Here is a 16,195-nt window from a genome sequence, read left to right as displayed (position 1 = left end):
ACAAAAACCCAAACCTAAATTACAATCACCTAAACGAATTTTATAATTCTCCAAATAGACTTTTCCAAGTTTTTGCCACAAAAAGAATTGATGAAAATGTTTCATTAAGGTAAAAGATGTTTATACCCCAAATATATAAATACAAAATAATAGATAAAAGAGTGAAAGAAAATAAAATAATAACTTTTTATATTTTCAATTATATGTTTTCAATTTTCAACTTTTTATATTTTTTTTTTATTTTTTGATATCTTTTTTTAGTTTTATTTTTGAAATCCGAGAATGCATTTTATAAACTATTTAAAAAAAAATTGGATATCCATTCGGGTTTGGTCTAATCTATTCGAGTTTTTTGGGTAAAAAATTTCAGCCCTATTCCGGTATTTTTAAATTTTGGTTTGGATTCGGTTCGGATCAATGCGGGTTCTGTTCCGACTCGGATAATCCATTTATTTATTTTCTAATTTTAAAATTCATTATATACTTTAAATTTCTCAAAATCTATAAAAAATATTATATTACATATAAATTGAATAACATATGTTAAAATATCTAAACTTAACATATAAATGTCTGGTTTGAATATTTTGATGGAGAATCAATAATTATTTTAAGTATTTTGATTGTTTTGAGTATATTTTTATTATTTTAAATATTTACGTTTGACTATTTGTATATATTTTTAAGTATTTTGGATAATTTTAAAATATTATATATATTTTATATATTTTTAATATACATCAAAGCTAAAAATAATTAATATATATAGATATATAAATTTATTTCGGATATATTCAGATAGTTAAAATACTTGAATCTAGATCGAGTTTATTTTTTTAAATATCAAAATTTTGAATGTATTTAGATATTTAATTAATTTTGATTTGAATTTGGTTTTATTATTTCGGTTCTTCGGATTGGGATTGCCAAGACCTAACTAATATAATTCACTCGCGGTGCTTTCAATCATTAAGCTTTACTCAAAAAAAAAAAAATCTTTAATTAAACGAATTCCATCGACGTCGCTGCGGAGCAAAATCGAAATCGATGTGGACGCACTCCTTTCGTTGAAGAAGAAGAAGAAGATCGAAGATGGATCCGGAGCAGACGTTTATAAGGGTTCAGGAGAGGTTCTCACAGATCTTAAATCCTAGGATTAGGGCTTTCTTAGAGTATACTTTCCTCTTCCTCGCCATCACGTTGTTCTGCATCCTCGTTGTTATGCACGCCAACTATGTTCAACAGGTACTCAAAATTCACTCTTTTTTTATTCTTATTTTGTTGTCTGTTTTGTAGTGAAACTACATTTAGGGTTAGCCGATTGTCACAAATTTTAAATTTGGGTTATTGGATAGGGTTTAGGGCTTATAATTAGAACGATTATCTAAAATATTTGAACTTTACTATTTTTCTTGCAAAGCCTGGTTGTTCAAGTGAGCTGACTGGAGTTGAGTTATCTGAAGCAGAGCTTCTACAAATCAAGGTACGTAACCTCTTATCTCCTCTGACTCCTTGCAAGACATGAATTTGTCTACAACATATATGTCACTAACTTATTTCTGTTGTATAGATAACAAGCGCGGGGTTGTGGTCACGTAGTGATGAAAGCACTGCTGCTGATGTTCCTCAAGTTGAAGCTTCAGCTGACAACTTGGAAGTCTCAAAGAATGATCAAGGTGTGATTCTTTATCTTATCTTCAGGAGTATAGGCTGTAGATAGAATGCCTAAATATCTTTAAAGTTTGCAGGGGCTGATGCTGCTTCTTTTTTTTTTTTGAAATCTTGTAGAAAGCTGTGCCAGTGAAGAGATTGCTGATAATACATTTGTCAAAGTCGACAGGGAAGAGCCCCGGAGTAGTTTCTCCGTGTCTGCAAAAGAGACTGTCAGAGCAGCTATTCTTCGCTTTCCCAAAAAGTTTTATAGGCGCATATCTTTCGTTTTGCACCATACAGCGCGGATCCTCAGAGGTGTTAGAAAAATATGGGTGAGTTGTCTCTTAACTGACTTAGAATAATTAGTTCATCTTACCTCTTTGTTTCATTTACTTTTTTTTTCTCAAAATATGACTTAGATACTGCTTGCGGCTGTTATATATAGACGTTTCATCTCCTCTGCGAGGTTTCTGTTTAGTGTTTATGGCAGCAATTAGCATGGTTCTTTTGGTCGGAAATATATGTTACTGGAAGATTTAAGTGGCTCTATTGTTTGCATTATTACCTCCCTTTGTTTTGTGAGGGAAAATGAACTTAGGCCTAGCTTCGGATTTGGCTCTTTAAAAGATATCTATATATTTTGTGGCACAGTACTTTAAGATCTGGTGAGTTTCAGTTTGTTTGTTTTTTTGTCTTTGACTAAAACAATTATTTTGCTCTTCAAATTTTAAATGCAGAACATTGTTGCTATACCGCTGAATCTTGATATGCCCAAATTGTTTCATGTGCTGTATATGGATAAGGTCAACTACTATGCAGGTAAAAGCCTTCTCAATAGAATCTCTATTTTATATCTTTAGTGGTTTTGTTCTTCATTATCTAGTGAACCTATCAGACAATGCTGAGCCTTTTTTTACAAATGAAAAATACAATCTGGATACATACATTACATTGTTAACATTTCTTGTTTCCAGATAGGCAAATGACTAAAAGTTTCAATTTTAATTAAGAGGTTTAGTGATTAAGAGGTTGGGCATTTACTCTACTTTGGGTGGGAAGATGTATGCACTTACTGGTATGCTTAAAATTAATTTGTTAGTCGATTGTTTGTGACAGTTCAATGGCTTGAGAGAAGAACTCAAGAGTTTGAACCAACATATCTATATACTATGGAAAAGGTAAACATTCTTCTCTGTTAAGAATTCAAAGCTGACTAGTGTAAGATCCATGAGCATCTCATACACTATAATAATCTATTTTGTAAGGAAGATTTAAAAATGAGGAACTCTTCTGTTTAAATTCTGGTTCGATCTGACAGTTGCTTTGTCCTATTTCCGTATAGGGTTACTTTCTGCTGCCTGATGAAGCAAAGTCACGGCATAACATTCGCACTGCAAATGTAAGCATATCGGCTCGACATCCCTGCTTTGGCAACAGGTAATACTCATGTTATGGGTCCTCATTATGGAAACAATTAAATTTAATTGGATAGGCTGGATCCTGATGATAAGCTTCGTAAAATTAAAGTTAAATTACTTTTGCAGGTTGCAGCAACTTACTATCAACAGAGTTGTAGGATATGATACAATTATAATGAATAGCTTACAGAACTCTGCTGGTCAAGGTAGGTTTTAGCTGTTTGTCAATTGATAAACCCCGTGCAAGTTTCACTATTTGTGGATCTCTTCATTTTGCAATTAGGCAGAGCGAAGTAATATATCTGCATCCTTCTAGGCCTGAATTCCTTGTGTTGAGGACGCATTTATTTATCCCTGCTTTTGTAGCTTGTGTGCAACCTATTTCCATCTGAAAGTTTAGCTTACGCTAGAAAGAGACTGTCATTGTCGCCTGCTCATTTCCCTTTTGATTTTTTTTTTATCTATATGCTATTGTGAAAGCTGGAGAATTCACCTCATATAACTGCGAACTTCATCCATTGCAGGTTACATGTACAACTTCCAGACAAGAGAGTTTTACAATCTTAGTTACTCCCAAGAACTTTCTGAAGGTTCTTCGCAATTTGGAGGTATGTCATGTTCTGTATCGTTAACAGCATACGTTAAAAAGTTTACCTTACTTCTTTCAAATCTCTTTAATGTGGCGTTAGTAGCCCTTGCAACTTTCTCTTTAGTTCAGCATAACCATTTGCCTAAGTAATAGATCTGATTATGCCGGGCTTATGCAGATTACTTGGTGACAAAATGTGGTGTTCTTATGATGTCTCTGTTTGTGTTTTTCACAACCACAATGTCTGTGTCATTCACTTTGCGAGAGACGCAAACTCGCATGTTGAAGTTCACAGGTTTGTCTTTCTTCTGTTTCACTACCCGATGGTTTCCCATCTTTGCTTCTCAAGTTTTTTATATGTTTGGATATCAATTTTATTTTTTGCAGTGCAGCTTCAACACCATGCTCAGCATCGGCTACCAACGTTTCAGTTGATCTTTGTGCACGTGATTGAATCCCTCGTCTTTGTACCGGTATGCATTATTTTTTTCTTATTCCAACATTTCAGAGGATTGTCTCGTGACTGACATAATATAATCATTTGTAAATTGCAGATAATGATTGGGATTCTCTTCTTCCTGTTTGAGTTTTATGACGATCAGCTGTTAGCTTTCATGGTCCTAGTTCTTGTCTGGCTATGCGAATTATTCACCCTGATAAGGTTATTAGGTCCTTTTGCTTCAGTTTACCTGTATATATCGAGGTCTCTTGCAAGCAATTACAAATTTGTTCCTTAACTGATAATTAACAAAAAGTCCTATGTTCCAAATGTTGTAGTGTTAGAACACCAATATCGATGAAGTTCTTCCCGCGTTTCTTTTTGCTCTACTTCTTGGTGTTCCACATTTATTTCTTCTCGTACGCTTATGGTAAGGACTAAGTTTATACATTATTTTGGCTGACTAACTACTGTCTATATTTTTCAGAGACGTCAAAATATATGTCACTTACTGCTCAACTCTCTCAACAGGCTTTTCTTATCTAGCGCTAATGACAACCGGTGCATTCATGCAACACTTGATTTTGTACTTCTGGAACCGGTTTGAGGTAAACTTTTACTCTCAATGGAAAGTTCTTTCTTTTATCTGAAAACTAAAACACAAAAGCCGCAGGTACCGGCACTTCAGAGATTCCTTCAAAGCCGACAGTCACATCTTCACCAGCATCCAGACTTCCACATCACTTCCTCAACAATCCTAGCGTCAACTCTTCACATCACAAGGCTGAACAGAACAACAACAAGAAACCGATCTCCGTCTGGTCCTAACAACACAACCCCAAACCAAAACACAGAAACAAGATCTCCAGCAGCAACAGCAGCAGCAGCGGATGCAGGAGTCGAGAATCCAATGCAGCATCAACAGCAAGAAGTGAACACAGCAAACGCCAACATTCCTGTAGAGCCTAATCCGCACGCAGGTGCTATGAGCTCGTTCAGCTCGATGTTACTACGGATTTTAGGCGGTGCTTCCTCAGAAGGATTTAACTCGTTTCTCTCGAGGTTTAGGGATACGAGAGATGAAGATGAAGCTCAAGCGTTCGCAGATACTTCCCTTCCGAACGCTCATCATGATAATCTTGTAGTGGACTAAATATATTCCTTTGTTTGCTGTATATCGTTTTTTGGTTCTGGTTTTCTGTTCCTTGTTACTTGTATAGTCAGTGGTCAGAGAAACAAGCATTTGGGATACAAGGCTTGGTAATGGTAAAAACAGTTGGTAAAGAAATTTATGACATTGTTTTGGGGAAAATGAGTTTTAAATTAAACTTTTATTGCAAGTATTTGCAATCCGCAACTAGTTATTGACAGCATAAAACTAGGATTAAAATAGACATGTCAATCCGTCCACTCCATCCAGCCGTTAAAAAGAAAAATACTGAGTTTGGGATTAGTTTTACAAACCCCAAAGATTAGACTTTTCGTAGTACTAAGTAGGGGTGGGGTGGATGTGAGTTTTTCTATTTTGACTTGCTCCTTCGCTGTGATCGAATAAGAATGGATAAGAGGTTCGTGGCATTGACGTGAGAGGGTAGGGGTAGCTATATTTCTGGGAGTGAACTAGACTTTTCGTAGTACTAAGTAGGGGTGGGCACTTTACCCGATATCCGAAGCCGCACCCGAACTTGATCCGAAAAACCCAAACCGAAATCCGTACCGAAATAACAAAATACATGAACGGATATTGATTTAAGAGAGATTGGATATTCGAACCCGAACGGGTAATACCCGAACCCGAATGGATATCCAAAGATAACCGAACATAGATATACTTACCCTTATATTTCTAGTTTTCATCTTTCATTTTATTTAAAATATTTATATTGATGTCACACATACTTTAAGATTATATATTATACAATATATTAATGTCACACATACTTTAAAATTATATAATATACATATAATTATAGAGAAAAAATGATTTGATATTCACTTAAAATGAATATCAAGCTTTTTATTTCATGTATTAACAAAGGTTACATCCAAATTCTAAAAATAATAGCCAAATAAATGTCTACTTATTTTTGAAATTTACCTCCAAATCTATTAATAATTCAATCTATTAAAAACATAAGAAGTCAGTTAATCGAAAACTAAATTTTTAAATACAAGAACCTTAAAAAATAAAAAAAATTAATTTTTTTCTTCAAAATCTAAATATCCGAACCCGACCCGAAATAACCGAATCCGAACTAAAAATATCTGAACCCGACCCGAAATTCAAAAATACCCGAACGGGTATTATACTCCTATACCGAAATACCCGATCCGAACCCGAACGGGTATCCGAACGTCCACCCCTAGTACTAAGAGAAGGGAGGGGGTGGGGGCGGGACGCGCACTAAACTAAAGGTTCCAGGAGATTTTACAGTGTTTTAATTTTGGTTGGATTTAGGTGAAATTCGTAAGTTATTTTAGTGATTTTAGTAAAACTTAAAAAAATAAAAATGAGATCTATATGTGATTTGATATGATAACCCCTGGACTGTATTTGCGAAGTAATTTTGTCACATGTTCTCTCTACAATCAGTTTCACAAAACAAATATGATATGGCTACTAAAACTTAGATAATTATACAATTTGTATTACTAAATTTTCAAAATTTTCTACAATGTTTTTAAAATTTAAATATCTAGTCGTAAGATTATTAGTTTCTTATATATCAACAAATTTTATAAACATTATTTAAGCTTTTTTATAATTATACAATTTTATATCATTTTTATTAGTTTTATACAAATTGGGGGGGGAGGGGAGGGGGAGGGGGCGCACTGAATTAAAGGTTCCAGGAGATTTTGCAGTGTTTTAATTTTGGTTGGATTTAGGTGAAATTTGAAGTTATTTTAGTGATTTTAGTAAAACTTAAAAAATAAAAATGAGATCTATATGTGATTTGATATGATAACCCCTGGACTGTATTTGCGAAGTAATTTTGTCACATGTTCTCTCTACAATCAGTTTCACAAAACAAATATGATATGGCTACTAGAACTTATATAATTATACAATTTGTATTACTAAATTTTCAAAAATTTCTACAATGTTTTTAAAATTTAAATATCTAATCGTAAGATTATTAGTTTCTTATATATCAACAAATTTTATAAACATTATTTAGGCTAATTTTTTTTATAATTATACAATTTTATATCATTTTTATTAGTTTTATACAAATTGATTTAATATATATCAAATATATATTAAATATTAGTAAGAAGATAGTAAAATCTATAATATCTAATAAAATTTATTTTTAAATATAAGTTAGCTTTAAAAAATTCCTTACTGCACATGGTATACGAAAATACCTAGTTTTCTACAAAATTCAAAGTTGTTTCAGTGATTTGAAATATCTTTCGACTAATGTCAGAGGTTTGAACCAATCTTCTTACGGTCCACCATGTAAATCACATGGATCAACGTCTAAACTCAGGCTGCCAAATAATAATAATTTAGTTTCTATAGAGAATGGAACTCATGACTAATGTGGATACACACCAAATCTCAATAGATTATTTCACTTGTTTTAATACCAATCAAGTAGAAATTTTTTATTATTATTTTAATGTTTTATTTTCTTAGTATTCAAAGAAGAGTAAATTTTGTGCGTGTTTATCCCAGCCAATTTGTGAAGAAAAAAAAATGTTCCGTTGCATTTTACTTTTAATTTACTCTTGAGATTTTTCACTCATTTTCTCTATTCTAGATTATTTATGTTTCGTGGAAGTACCGTGGCCAGTGGTCAAGGTTTAAAGACTTCTACACCGAAGTCTGGGGTTCGAATCCCAGGCGACGCAATTTCTATATTAGAAGGTCTGGGTTTCAATTCCCGGAGAAGGCGAATTATACAGATTATTGGAGACAAGTCTTATAAGGGATCTTCAGTATGGCGTAAGGAATACCGTCAGGAATGGATCTCATAAGGCGGCTCAGGATGATGCAGTCAGACATGAATTCTTATAAGGCAGGTAGAATGGTCAGCTGTAATATTGTCAATGTAATATTTCTCGTTGTTTCTAATAGCATAATAAACCCGACAAAAAAGAAAAAGATTATTTCTGTTTACTCTATATTATTTAATCATACTTTATAACTTTATAATGCATATAAAGATATAATCTATGTGGAAAAATGATTTACTTTTATTTCAGATATTTTAATACTAATTAAGTAAAAAAAGTATTTTTAATGTTTTATTCTCTTTAGTATTCAAAATAGTAAATTTGGTGTGTGTTTATCTTCTCCAATTTGTTAAAAAAAAATGTTACACTGCATTGCATTTTTTAGTATTTTATTTACTTGTGAAATTTTTGGTTCATTTTCTCTATTTATATTTGTCTCCTTTTGCTCTAATACCAGGTGTTTCATAATGTGCAGTACTAAAATTTTAAATTTAAATTACATTTAATAGTTCCATGATGTGTCTCACTAACCTTTTCAATACGATCCGGATTGCTAGCTCCCGTTCATATAAAATTTTGTTAATATTTTAGATTTCATTATTTTCTTACTGAATTTTTAATATAAATTTGTATTCAATTGTACATAAAATTAAGATAAAATAATATTTTTGTTTAGTTTAAACTTATATTTACTAATAGATATATGTATATTTAAAACTACAATGTTAGATATATTTTCAATTTTTTTATTTCATATTTCCACTTCAAATATAAAAATAAAATATATTGAATATTTTATAGAATTGCGATTAGAATATGAATATTATTTAGATTAAAAGATAATAAGTCAACTTATATAACCGATAAAAATCGTATGATTATCAAACGTAAAACTAAATAAACTTTTTAAAATTTGTATATATCAACATGAAATTAAAGGTATTAAGAAAAAAAATATATTTTTGTTTAAGAAATTGCATAATTTTTGAAGATCTTCTTAGTAATAATATTATTTAATTATAGAAAGAATTAACAATATTTTGAAATTTGTAAAATGTTGTTATACTTTTATTATTATATTAGTTATTGGTATATTAAATATATTTACTTGAGCGGTGATATATAAATCATAACCATATTAAAAAAAAAAAATCAACATTATGATTTTCCATCTCACAGTTGGTCCATAAGCCATGTCATAGTTGATAATATGCTATGTCATTTTCTTTTGGTGAAAATGATTATCAAAACGACATAAACAAAATTTGCAAAAATAACTTTTGATGTTTGAGCAAAAAAAAAAAAAAAAAAAAAAAACAAATCACATTCATAACAGTCATAACCCAGTTAGAGAGATACGACTTTTAAACAAAGAAAAAAAAAATCTTCTAAAGACTTTGTACGGACACACGATGATGAGGACGGGTGGCGTTAGCCACATCACCGCCACTGCTACAGCTCTGCTTCCATGTCTCTACCACGGGACAAATCTTAGCCGCAGCTCCCTTCGTCTCCGAAATAGCGGTTCTCGAGGAGAACCGAAGCTTCGGCTCAGATGCGTCTCGCCTTCCGAATTTGATTTCTCGCCGCCTCCAATCGATCATGATCTCCTCGTAAGCTTCCTATCCGTGTCACTTCTTCTAACTGCTGCCCGCCGCAGATAGCAACTTCTTGAATATTATAGTCTTGAATTTCACTATTGCAGATAGCAGTTACAAAAAAAAAAAAAATCAGTTTATTAATTTTCTAGAGTTTGCTTGTAAAATTTGGCTGATTGCAATTATGGATTGTGCGAAGGATACAATAAGTGTTGGTGGAGGGATAGTGTCAGAAGATGGTGTTGTTGAGAGTTTTGATAACGACGATGAGGCTTTGGATGCTTTTGATAACGGAGTTGTGGTATCTTCTCTTTTCTTTCTTTTAAAATTTTGACTTCTTTGCATTATGATTCTTGTTCTGATCAACATTTGATTTACAGGTCGTGGACCTCTCGCATTTTGGCAGAATACGAGGTATGTCCTTATTTATCAGCCTAGTTCATTTTGCTTTAATTTTGGGTAATGCTACCACCCTAAATCTCTTTTTTTTTGCTATCAAGTTAGTGGAGATGACCGCCTTCATTTCCTTCACAACCAAACTACTGCAAATTTCGAATGCCTTAACGAAGGACAGGTGATTGTTTTTTTCATCGAGTGTAGATTTTTTGGCTTCTGTCACTAGTAACCACTTTTGTTTGCTCGTTTCTTAAGGGGTGTGACACTGTATTCGTTACCCCAACTGCAAGAACCATCGATATTGCACATGCCTGGATAATGGTAATTACACTTTCTTCTTTTCTTCTTCCTGGGAGTGTGATATTATTAGGTTGGATTCTCCTTCAGGTGCTCTTAATCTTCCATGATTAAAAAAAAAAATGTTGACTCTTTTCCCTTTCAGAAAAACGCAATAATGCTAATGGTTTCTCCAACTACGTGCCAAACCATAATTGAGATGCTAAACAAGTATGTTAAGGCTTTGAGTATAACGTTTCTTTGAAGATTTAAGGCTCTGACTTTGAGTACCTTGATGTCACTTACTTCTCATCTTCATCTTCTCAGGTATATCTTTTTTGCTGACAAAGTAGAGATCAAAGATATCACCAAGCAAACTTGCTTATTTGCTTTAGCAGGACCGAAATGTAACCAAGTAAGATTCTTTCTTTTAGCAGAGTGACCATGACAGTTCAAATAAGTTGTTTTTTTTTATGCTAATGTAAAAGGAACTTGAAACAGATTATGTCTAACCTGAATCTGGGAGATCTTATTGGGCAGCCATATGGCAAACATAAGCATTACAGCGTAAGCCTCTTTTTTTTATTAAACTCTGAAACAAATCCTGTGAAGCGGCATTGTAGTCATATGTTCTTTTTCCTTTTTCAGTTCGATGGAATGCCAATTACAGTTGGGGTCGGGAGTCTTATTTCAGATGAAGGCTTTACCATGCTAATGTCACCTAGTGGTGCTGTTTCAGTCTGGAAGACTCTTCTATCTGAAGGTGCCGTTCCAATGGGTTCTGAGGCCTGGGAGAAACTTAGAGTCATTCAAGGTTGTACAACACTATCCTTTTATGTCTTTTGCCTTTCCATTAGCTATATGTTTCTCAGGCCAAAAGCGTTAATGTTTTGCAGGAAGACCAGCACCTGAGAGAGAACTCAGCAAGGAATTCAATGTTCTGGAAGCGGGTCTATGGAACTCAATCTCTTTGAACAAAGGTACTAAAGAAGCTTAGTCACTGAACTAAAATGAAAACGCCCAGGTTTAAAAAAAAAAACAAACTTCCCAGGATGTTATAAGGGGCAGGAGACTATCGCAAGACTTATAACATATGATGGAATCAAACAAAGGTTGTGTGGACTTGAACTCTCTGCACAAGCAGAACCAGGCAGCACCATCACGTTCGACGGGAAAAAGGTATTGAACCATTGTGTTCATATCTTAGTTACTCCAAAACAAAGAATAGCATCTACGTTTTGTTTTATTATTTCTTGACATTATGTTCAGGTCGGGAAGCTAACTAGCTACACTAAGGGAAGAAACGGATCTAGCCATTTCGGGTTAGGGTACATCAAGAAGCAAGCAGCCTCAATTGGAAACACAGTGACTATAGGAGAAGACATTTATGGGATAGTAGCTGAAGTCCCTTATCTATCCCGGCAACATCCTCCATCAACCAACCCAAGTTCTTGAGTAGAAGAAAAAAGTTGCACAAGGAAACTGCACATTAGTACCCAAAACAAACCTTTTTACAAATATGTTTTGAGATGTGAGCATATTGTATTTGGGTTCTCATTGGAAATTGTAACATCATTACAGTAATATTGTTTGATAGGGAAGAAATTAGAGCAACAGTTTTCGTTCATAAATAGATATTTTAAGGGCAAATAATATCAGGACAACTGCAGATACGCATGTTGGTAGGTTTAGGAGTGCAATTGGATCTGACTGGGGCTCAGTTTATAAATATTTATATCCGTGCATGAGCACGGGTAATCACCTAGATGTATTTTGTTATTTTTATGTTTGTTTTCATACAATTGCAATTAGATAATAATCACTTTGAGGTTAACAAAGAACAACAAAGCATTGGTTTGAGAATACTATTATTTTACTTCGAATGAAAAACAGACTTTGCTTTCCGTAGACTTTCCGTAGAGCAAAAGAGAATTAAGGCAGAAAAGTTAATAATCATTTCAAAATTTTGAGTTTTATATATTCTTGAGAGTTGAATTATTCAAGCATCAAACAAAATCAGGATGATCGTGGAGGCATGCAATGTTCTTCGGAGATTCTATAAAGAAACAGATATGATTAAAATTTGCAAATGGGTATTATCTAATTCATGTGTTGACATTTAGCAACGGAACTTTTCAAAACGCCCTCCTATAAAAAGAGCCTGAGGCTTTCTCGTTTCTCTTCATCCCTAAACTTAGCTTTAATACTCAAACAAAGAAGAGAGACAACAATGGCGCTGAAGAACTTACTTGTCCTTGTGGTTCTTCTTGGCATTGTTGGAGTTTCCCTTGCAAATCCATATGGGAACCCACTTAGGAAACAAAATGGACAAAGGAACCCAAAAATGCAGGGTGATCTTGACCTTGACTACTACCGCTCCACGTGTCCACAAGTGGAAACCATTGTCCGCCGTGTCACATTTCAATACGTCTCTCGCAGGCCAACTCTTGCTGCTGCCCTTCTGAGGATGCATTTTCACGACTGTTTTGTCAGAGTAAGTTAATATTTTTCTTTATGTTTTACGTGAGTCCTTTATATAGTATAGTTTGCACCTTCATAAATTAACTTGTGGATATTATTCATGTACACATTAGGGATGTGACGGTTCCATTCTTCTGAAATCACCTTTCAAAGATGCGGAAAGAGACGCTGTGCCCAACTTGTCAGTGAGAGGCTACGAAGTGGTTGATGCCGCCAAGTCAGCTCTCGACAGGATTAAGGGTTGTCGTGGTGCTGTCTCTTGCGCTGATGTTCTTGCCTTGGTCGCTAGAGACGCTGTTGCAGTGGTACGTAACATGTTGCATTCTAATGATTTATCATTCCAAAACCAGTTAACATTAGTGTTCGTATTAAACTTATTTTTCTCATTGATTGGTTTCTTTATCTTTTTAGATCGGAGGACCATGGTGGCCTGTTCCATTGGGGCGGAGGGACGGACGCATCTCGAAGCTTTCCGAAGTTAATTTACCATCTCCATTTTCCGATGTAAAGACACTGAAGAAAAACTTCCTCGACAAGGGTCTTAACACTAAAGACCTAGTCGTCCTCTCAGGTATTTATATACAAATCATCTAAAGAAAATACCCTAAAATAGTATTATAACACCTTTTATTCAAAAAAATTACACAGAGAAAACTATATATAAAATAGCACCAATTAAAAATTTTAAAAATATATTTTATTATCGGGTTTGTGTTTAGCGATGAGAGTTTAGTATTTAGAAAGTAGAAATGAGATTAAGATTTAAGAGTTAGTATAAAATGATATTTTGAGAATTTTTATTATTCAGTGCTATTTTAAAATAAAATTTAAAATGTGTAATTTCGGAGATTTTCCCTCTTAGAATTTAATTTAAAACATGTTTTGACCCAAAAAAAAATCTTAATTTAAGTATCACGCCAGCTGACTATCAAATGATTGATTGAACAGGGGCTCACACCATAGGTGTGTCTTCTTGCGCTATCATCAACAACCGTATCCATAACTTCACGGGCAGAGGCGACTTTGACCCAGCGATGAACCCTAGCTACGTTAGGGCGTTGAAGAAAAGATGCAAGCCAACTGATTTCAAGACCCCTGTGGATATGGACCCAGGCAGTGCCAAGAAATTTGACTCTCACTACTTCAACATTGTGGCTCAGAAGAAGGGTTTGTTCACATCTGATGCAACACTTCTCGATGACCTTGACACCAACCTCTACATTCAGGCGCAGGTCTTGACCCGTGGGGCTTCCTTCAACAGAGATTTCTCAGAATCAATGGTCAAACTTGGTTTCGTCGAGATTCTTACCGGGAAGCAAGGTGAGGTCAGGAGGAAATGCGCCTTTGTTAACTAACTTTGGACTGGATGATTGAAGTTCTAAAACGTTTTCTGCTTATTATGTTCTTTTATTCAACTCCTTTTTCCACCGAAGTTCTTTGTGTTTGAATTTTAAAGTGATGTAATGTATTTCTTCCTTTCTCGAATAATATTATCTGAGAAGTCAATTTACTATTTGCCGCAATCAAGTTAATTTTTCATGATGGTTGATTACATTGATACTTTTAATGAATTAAAATATTATATTTAAAATATTATTATTGGTTTTTTATTTAGTTTCCTTTTAAATTTCCAGATAAGATATATAATTAAAAAAAAGAAAAAATTTATAAAGCTTAAAAGAAATTTTTAAAAAGGACATATATGTCTATAGAATATAATTTCATTAAAAAAGAAAGTTCATAAAATATTAATATTCCATTAAAAAGTTTTAAATAACATAAAATATACTTTTGAAGTAATAAAATACTTTCTTCATATCTATATTTTCTTAGATAAAAATATATATTTTATAAAATGTGATTTCATAAAAATAATATTTCACACAGATAGTCTTGATATTAGAAAAAGAAATATTTTTATTTTAAAACATAATTTTGAAATATTTTGCGGGTTCGGTTCGGGTTCGGATAACACATTTAAATTATTTTTAAAATTTTAAAATTCATTATATGCTTTAAACTTCACAAATGTAAAAAAAATGATATATTACATATAAATTTGAATAACTTGTATCAAAATACCAAAATTTAAAATATAAATTGCTTTGATTTGAATATTTGGATAAAGAATTAATAAATATTTTAATTTTTTTTTGGTGTTTTGAGTATATTTTAACTATTTAAACATGTACTTTTGACTATCTGTATATATTTTCAAGTCTTCTAGACAATTTAAAAGTGTCATGTATATTTTTGATGATTTTTAATATACAGTAAATCTAAAAATATAAGTATATTAAATATTTCGGATACATGGGTATCCGAAATATTTTGGTTCGGATCGGGTTCGGTTTCGGTTCCTTAAATACCAAAAATTTGAATCCATTCGGATATTTAAACAATTTTGGATTTGAATAGGTACTACTTTCGGATCGGATTCGGTTTGGTTCTTCGGATTCGTTTTTTTTTCCCAGCCCTAAGAGTATGGACGCTTAAAATATAACTCATAACCTAATAAATAAACGTTGAATCATGTAGTATACTGTATATAAACTTACCAAAGCTGATAATGGTTTTATACTATCTATGTGAATGAACAAATATTCAACAAAAAAATAACACTTTTATTTTGCTAATTTTTAATACAAATTTTACCTTGCGCAAGGCGTAGGTCTTCACCTAGTGCATATATATAAATTTTACAAAAATTATGTTACAATTAAAATTAATTGGATGTATATTAATCTGCACAAGGTGCGGATCATCTTCTAGTATATATATATTTGATAAGATATTCAAAACTTAAATAAGTACATCAGATGTTCACTATATGTTTATTTTCATATGACGTGTAAAATTTTCTGAACAACTCATACTGAAATAATATCGGGAAAAGTGTCTATTCTGACCCGAACAATTTCGATCGTGCCAAATACGATCCAAACAAATAGTCAGTGCTAAATACGACCTGAACTTAATTAAATTCAAAAAACCTATCCGAACTTCTTAAAAACGTGCTTAAATCTACATTGACTTTAAGAAAATTTAATCAACCGTTAACAAGATAAAACGACAATGTTTTGACATACGGTAAAAAGTGCTAATTTCGACTCAAACAATTTCGGTGGTGCCAGATACGATCCGAACACATGGTCGGTGCCAAATACGACCTGAACTCAATTATAATTAAAAAAAATTACCTGAACTTTTTAAAATGTGCATAAATCTACATTGACTCTAAAATAAATTAGTTAACTGTTAACAAGATAAAACGACGTTGTTTGATATATATATTCTTAATATATGTTCATTCGAGGACTTAAACAATGATGTGGTATTTTTTTAAGAGGTACATTAACAACTAGACAAAAGTAACTTT

The 16,195-nt window shown here is 32.9% G+C and overlaps 3 protein-coding genes across 3 annotated transcripts; all 3 read left to right on the top strand.

The window, feature by feature from the left end:
* Window positions 1-943: 943 nt before the first annotated feature.
* LOC130496955 (membralin-like protein At1g60995) lies at window positions 944-5,442 on the top strand. The gene is made up of 15 exons (XM_056989708.1): window positions 944-1,245; window positions 1,421-1,483; window positions 1,571-1,676; window positions 1,789-1,985; window positions 2,391-2,472; window positions 2,770-2,831; window positions 2,996-3,090; window positions 3,198-3,277; window positions 3,596-3,679; window positions 3,839-3,955; window positions 4,048-4,133; window positions 4,215-4,321; window positions 4,438-4,529; window positions 4,631-4,707; window positions 4,773-5,442. Exons 1-15 carry the CDS (start codon window positions 1,093-1,095, stop codon window positions 5,250-5,252), a joined length of 1,881 nt encoding a protein of 626 aa, XP_056845688.1. The 5' UTR covers window positions 944-1,092; the 3' UTR covers window positions 5,253-5,442.
* A 3,967-nt stretch (window positions 5,443-9,409) lies between these two features.
* LOC108806505 (putative transferase At1g60990, chloroplastic) lies at window positions 9,410-12,114 on the top strand. The gene is made up of 12 exons (XM_018578648.2): window positions 9,410-9,678; window positions 9,863-9,964; window positions 10,044-10,077; window positions 10,164-10,237; window positions 10,315-10,380; window positions 10,502-10,566; window positions 10,663-10,750; window positions 10,837-10,902; window positions 10,984-11,149; window positions 11,232-11,315; window positions 11,387-11,514; window positions 11,605-12,114. The coding sequence occupies exons 1-12, from the start codon at window positions 9,478-9,480 to the stop codon at window positions 11,788-11,790; spliced, it is 1,260 nt and encodes a 419-aa protein (XP_018434150.2). The 5' UTR covers window positions 9,410-9,477; the 3' UTR covers window positions 11,791-12,114.
* A 415-nt stretch (window positions 12,115-12,529) lies between these two features.
* On the top strand, window positions 12,530-14,236 carry LOC108810931 (peroxidase 1-like). The gene is made up of 4 exons (XM_018582998.2): window positions 12,530-12,829; window positions 12,930-13,121; window positions 13,228-13,387; window positions 13,765-14,236. The coding sequence occupies exons 1-4, from the start codon at window positions 12,566-12,568 to the stop codon at window positions 14,169-14,171; spliced, it is 1,023 nt and encodes a 340-aa protein (XP_018438500.1). The 5' UTR covers window positions 12,530-12,565; the 3' UTR covers window positions 14,172-14,236.
* Window positions 14,237-16,195: the final 1,959 nt, after the last annotated feature.

The sequence above is a fragment of the Raphanus sativus genome, chromosome 6, assembly GCF_000801105.2.
Source record: "Raphanus sativus cultivar WK10039 chromosome 6, ASM80110v3, whole genome shotgun sequence".
Taxonomy (NCBI): Eukaryota; Viridiplantae; Streptophyta; class Magnoliopsida; order Brassicales; family Brassicaceae; genus Raphanus; species Raphanus sativus.
Note: the sequence above shows the minus strand (reverse complement) of the source record. Positions and strands in the feature narration are given on the sequence as shown.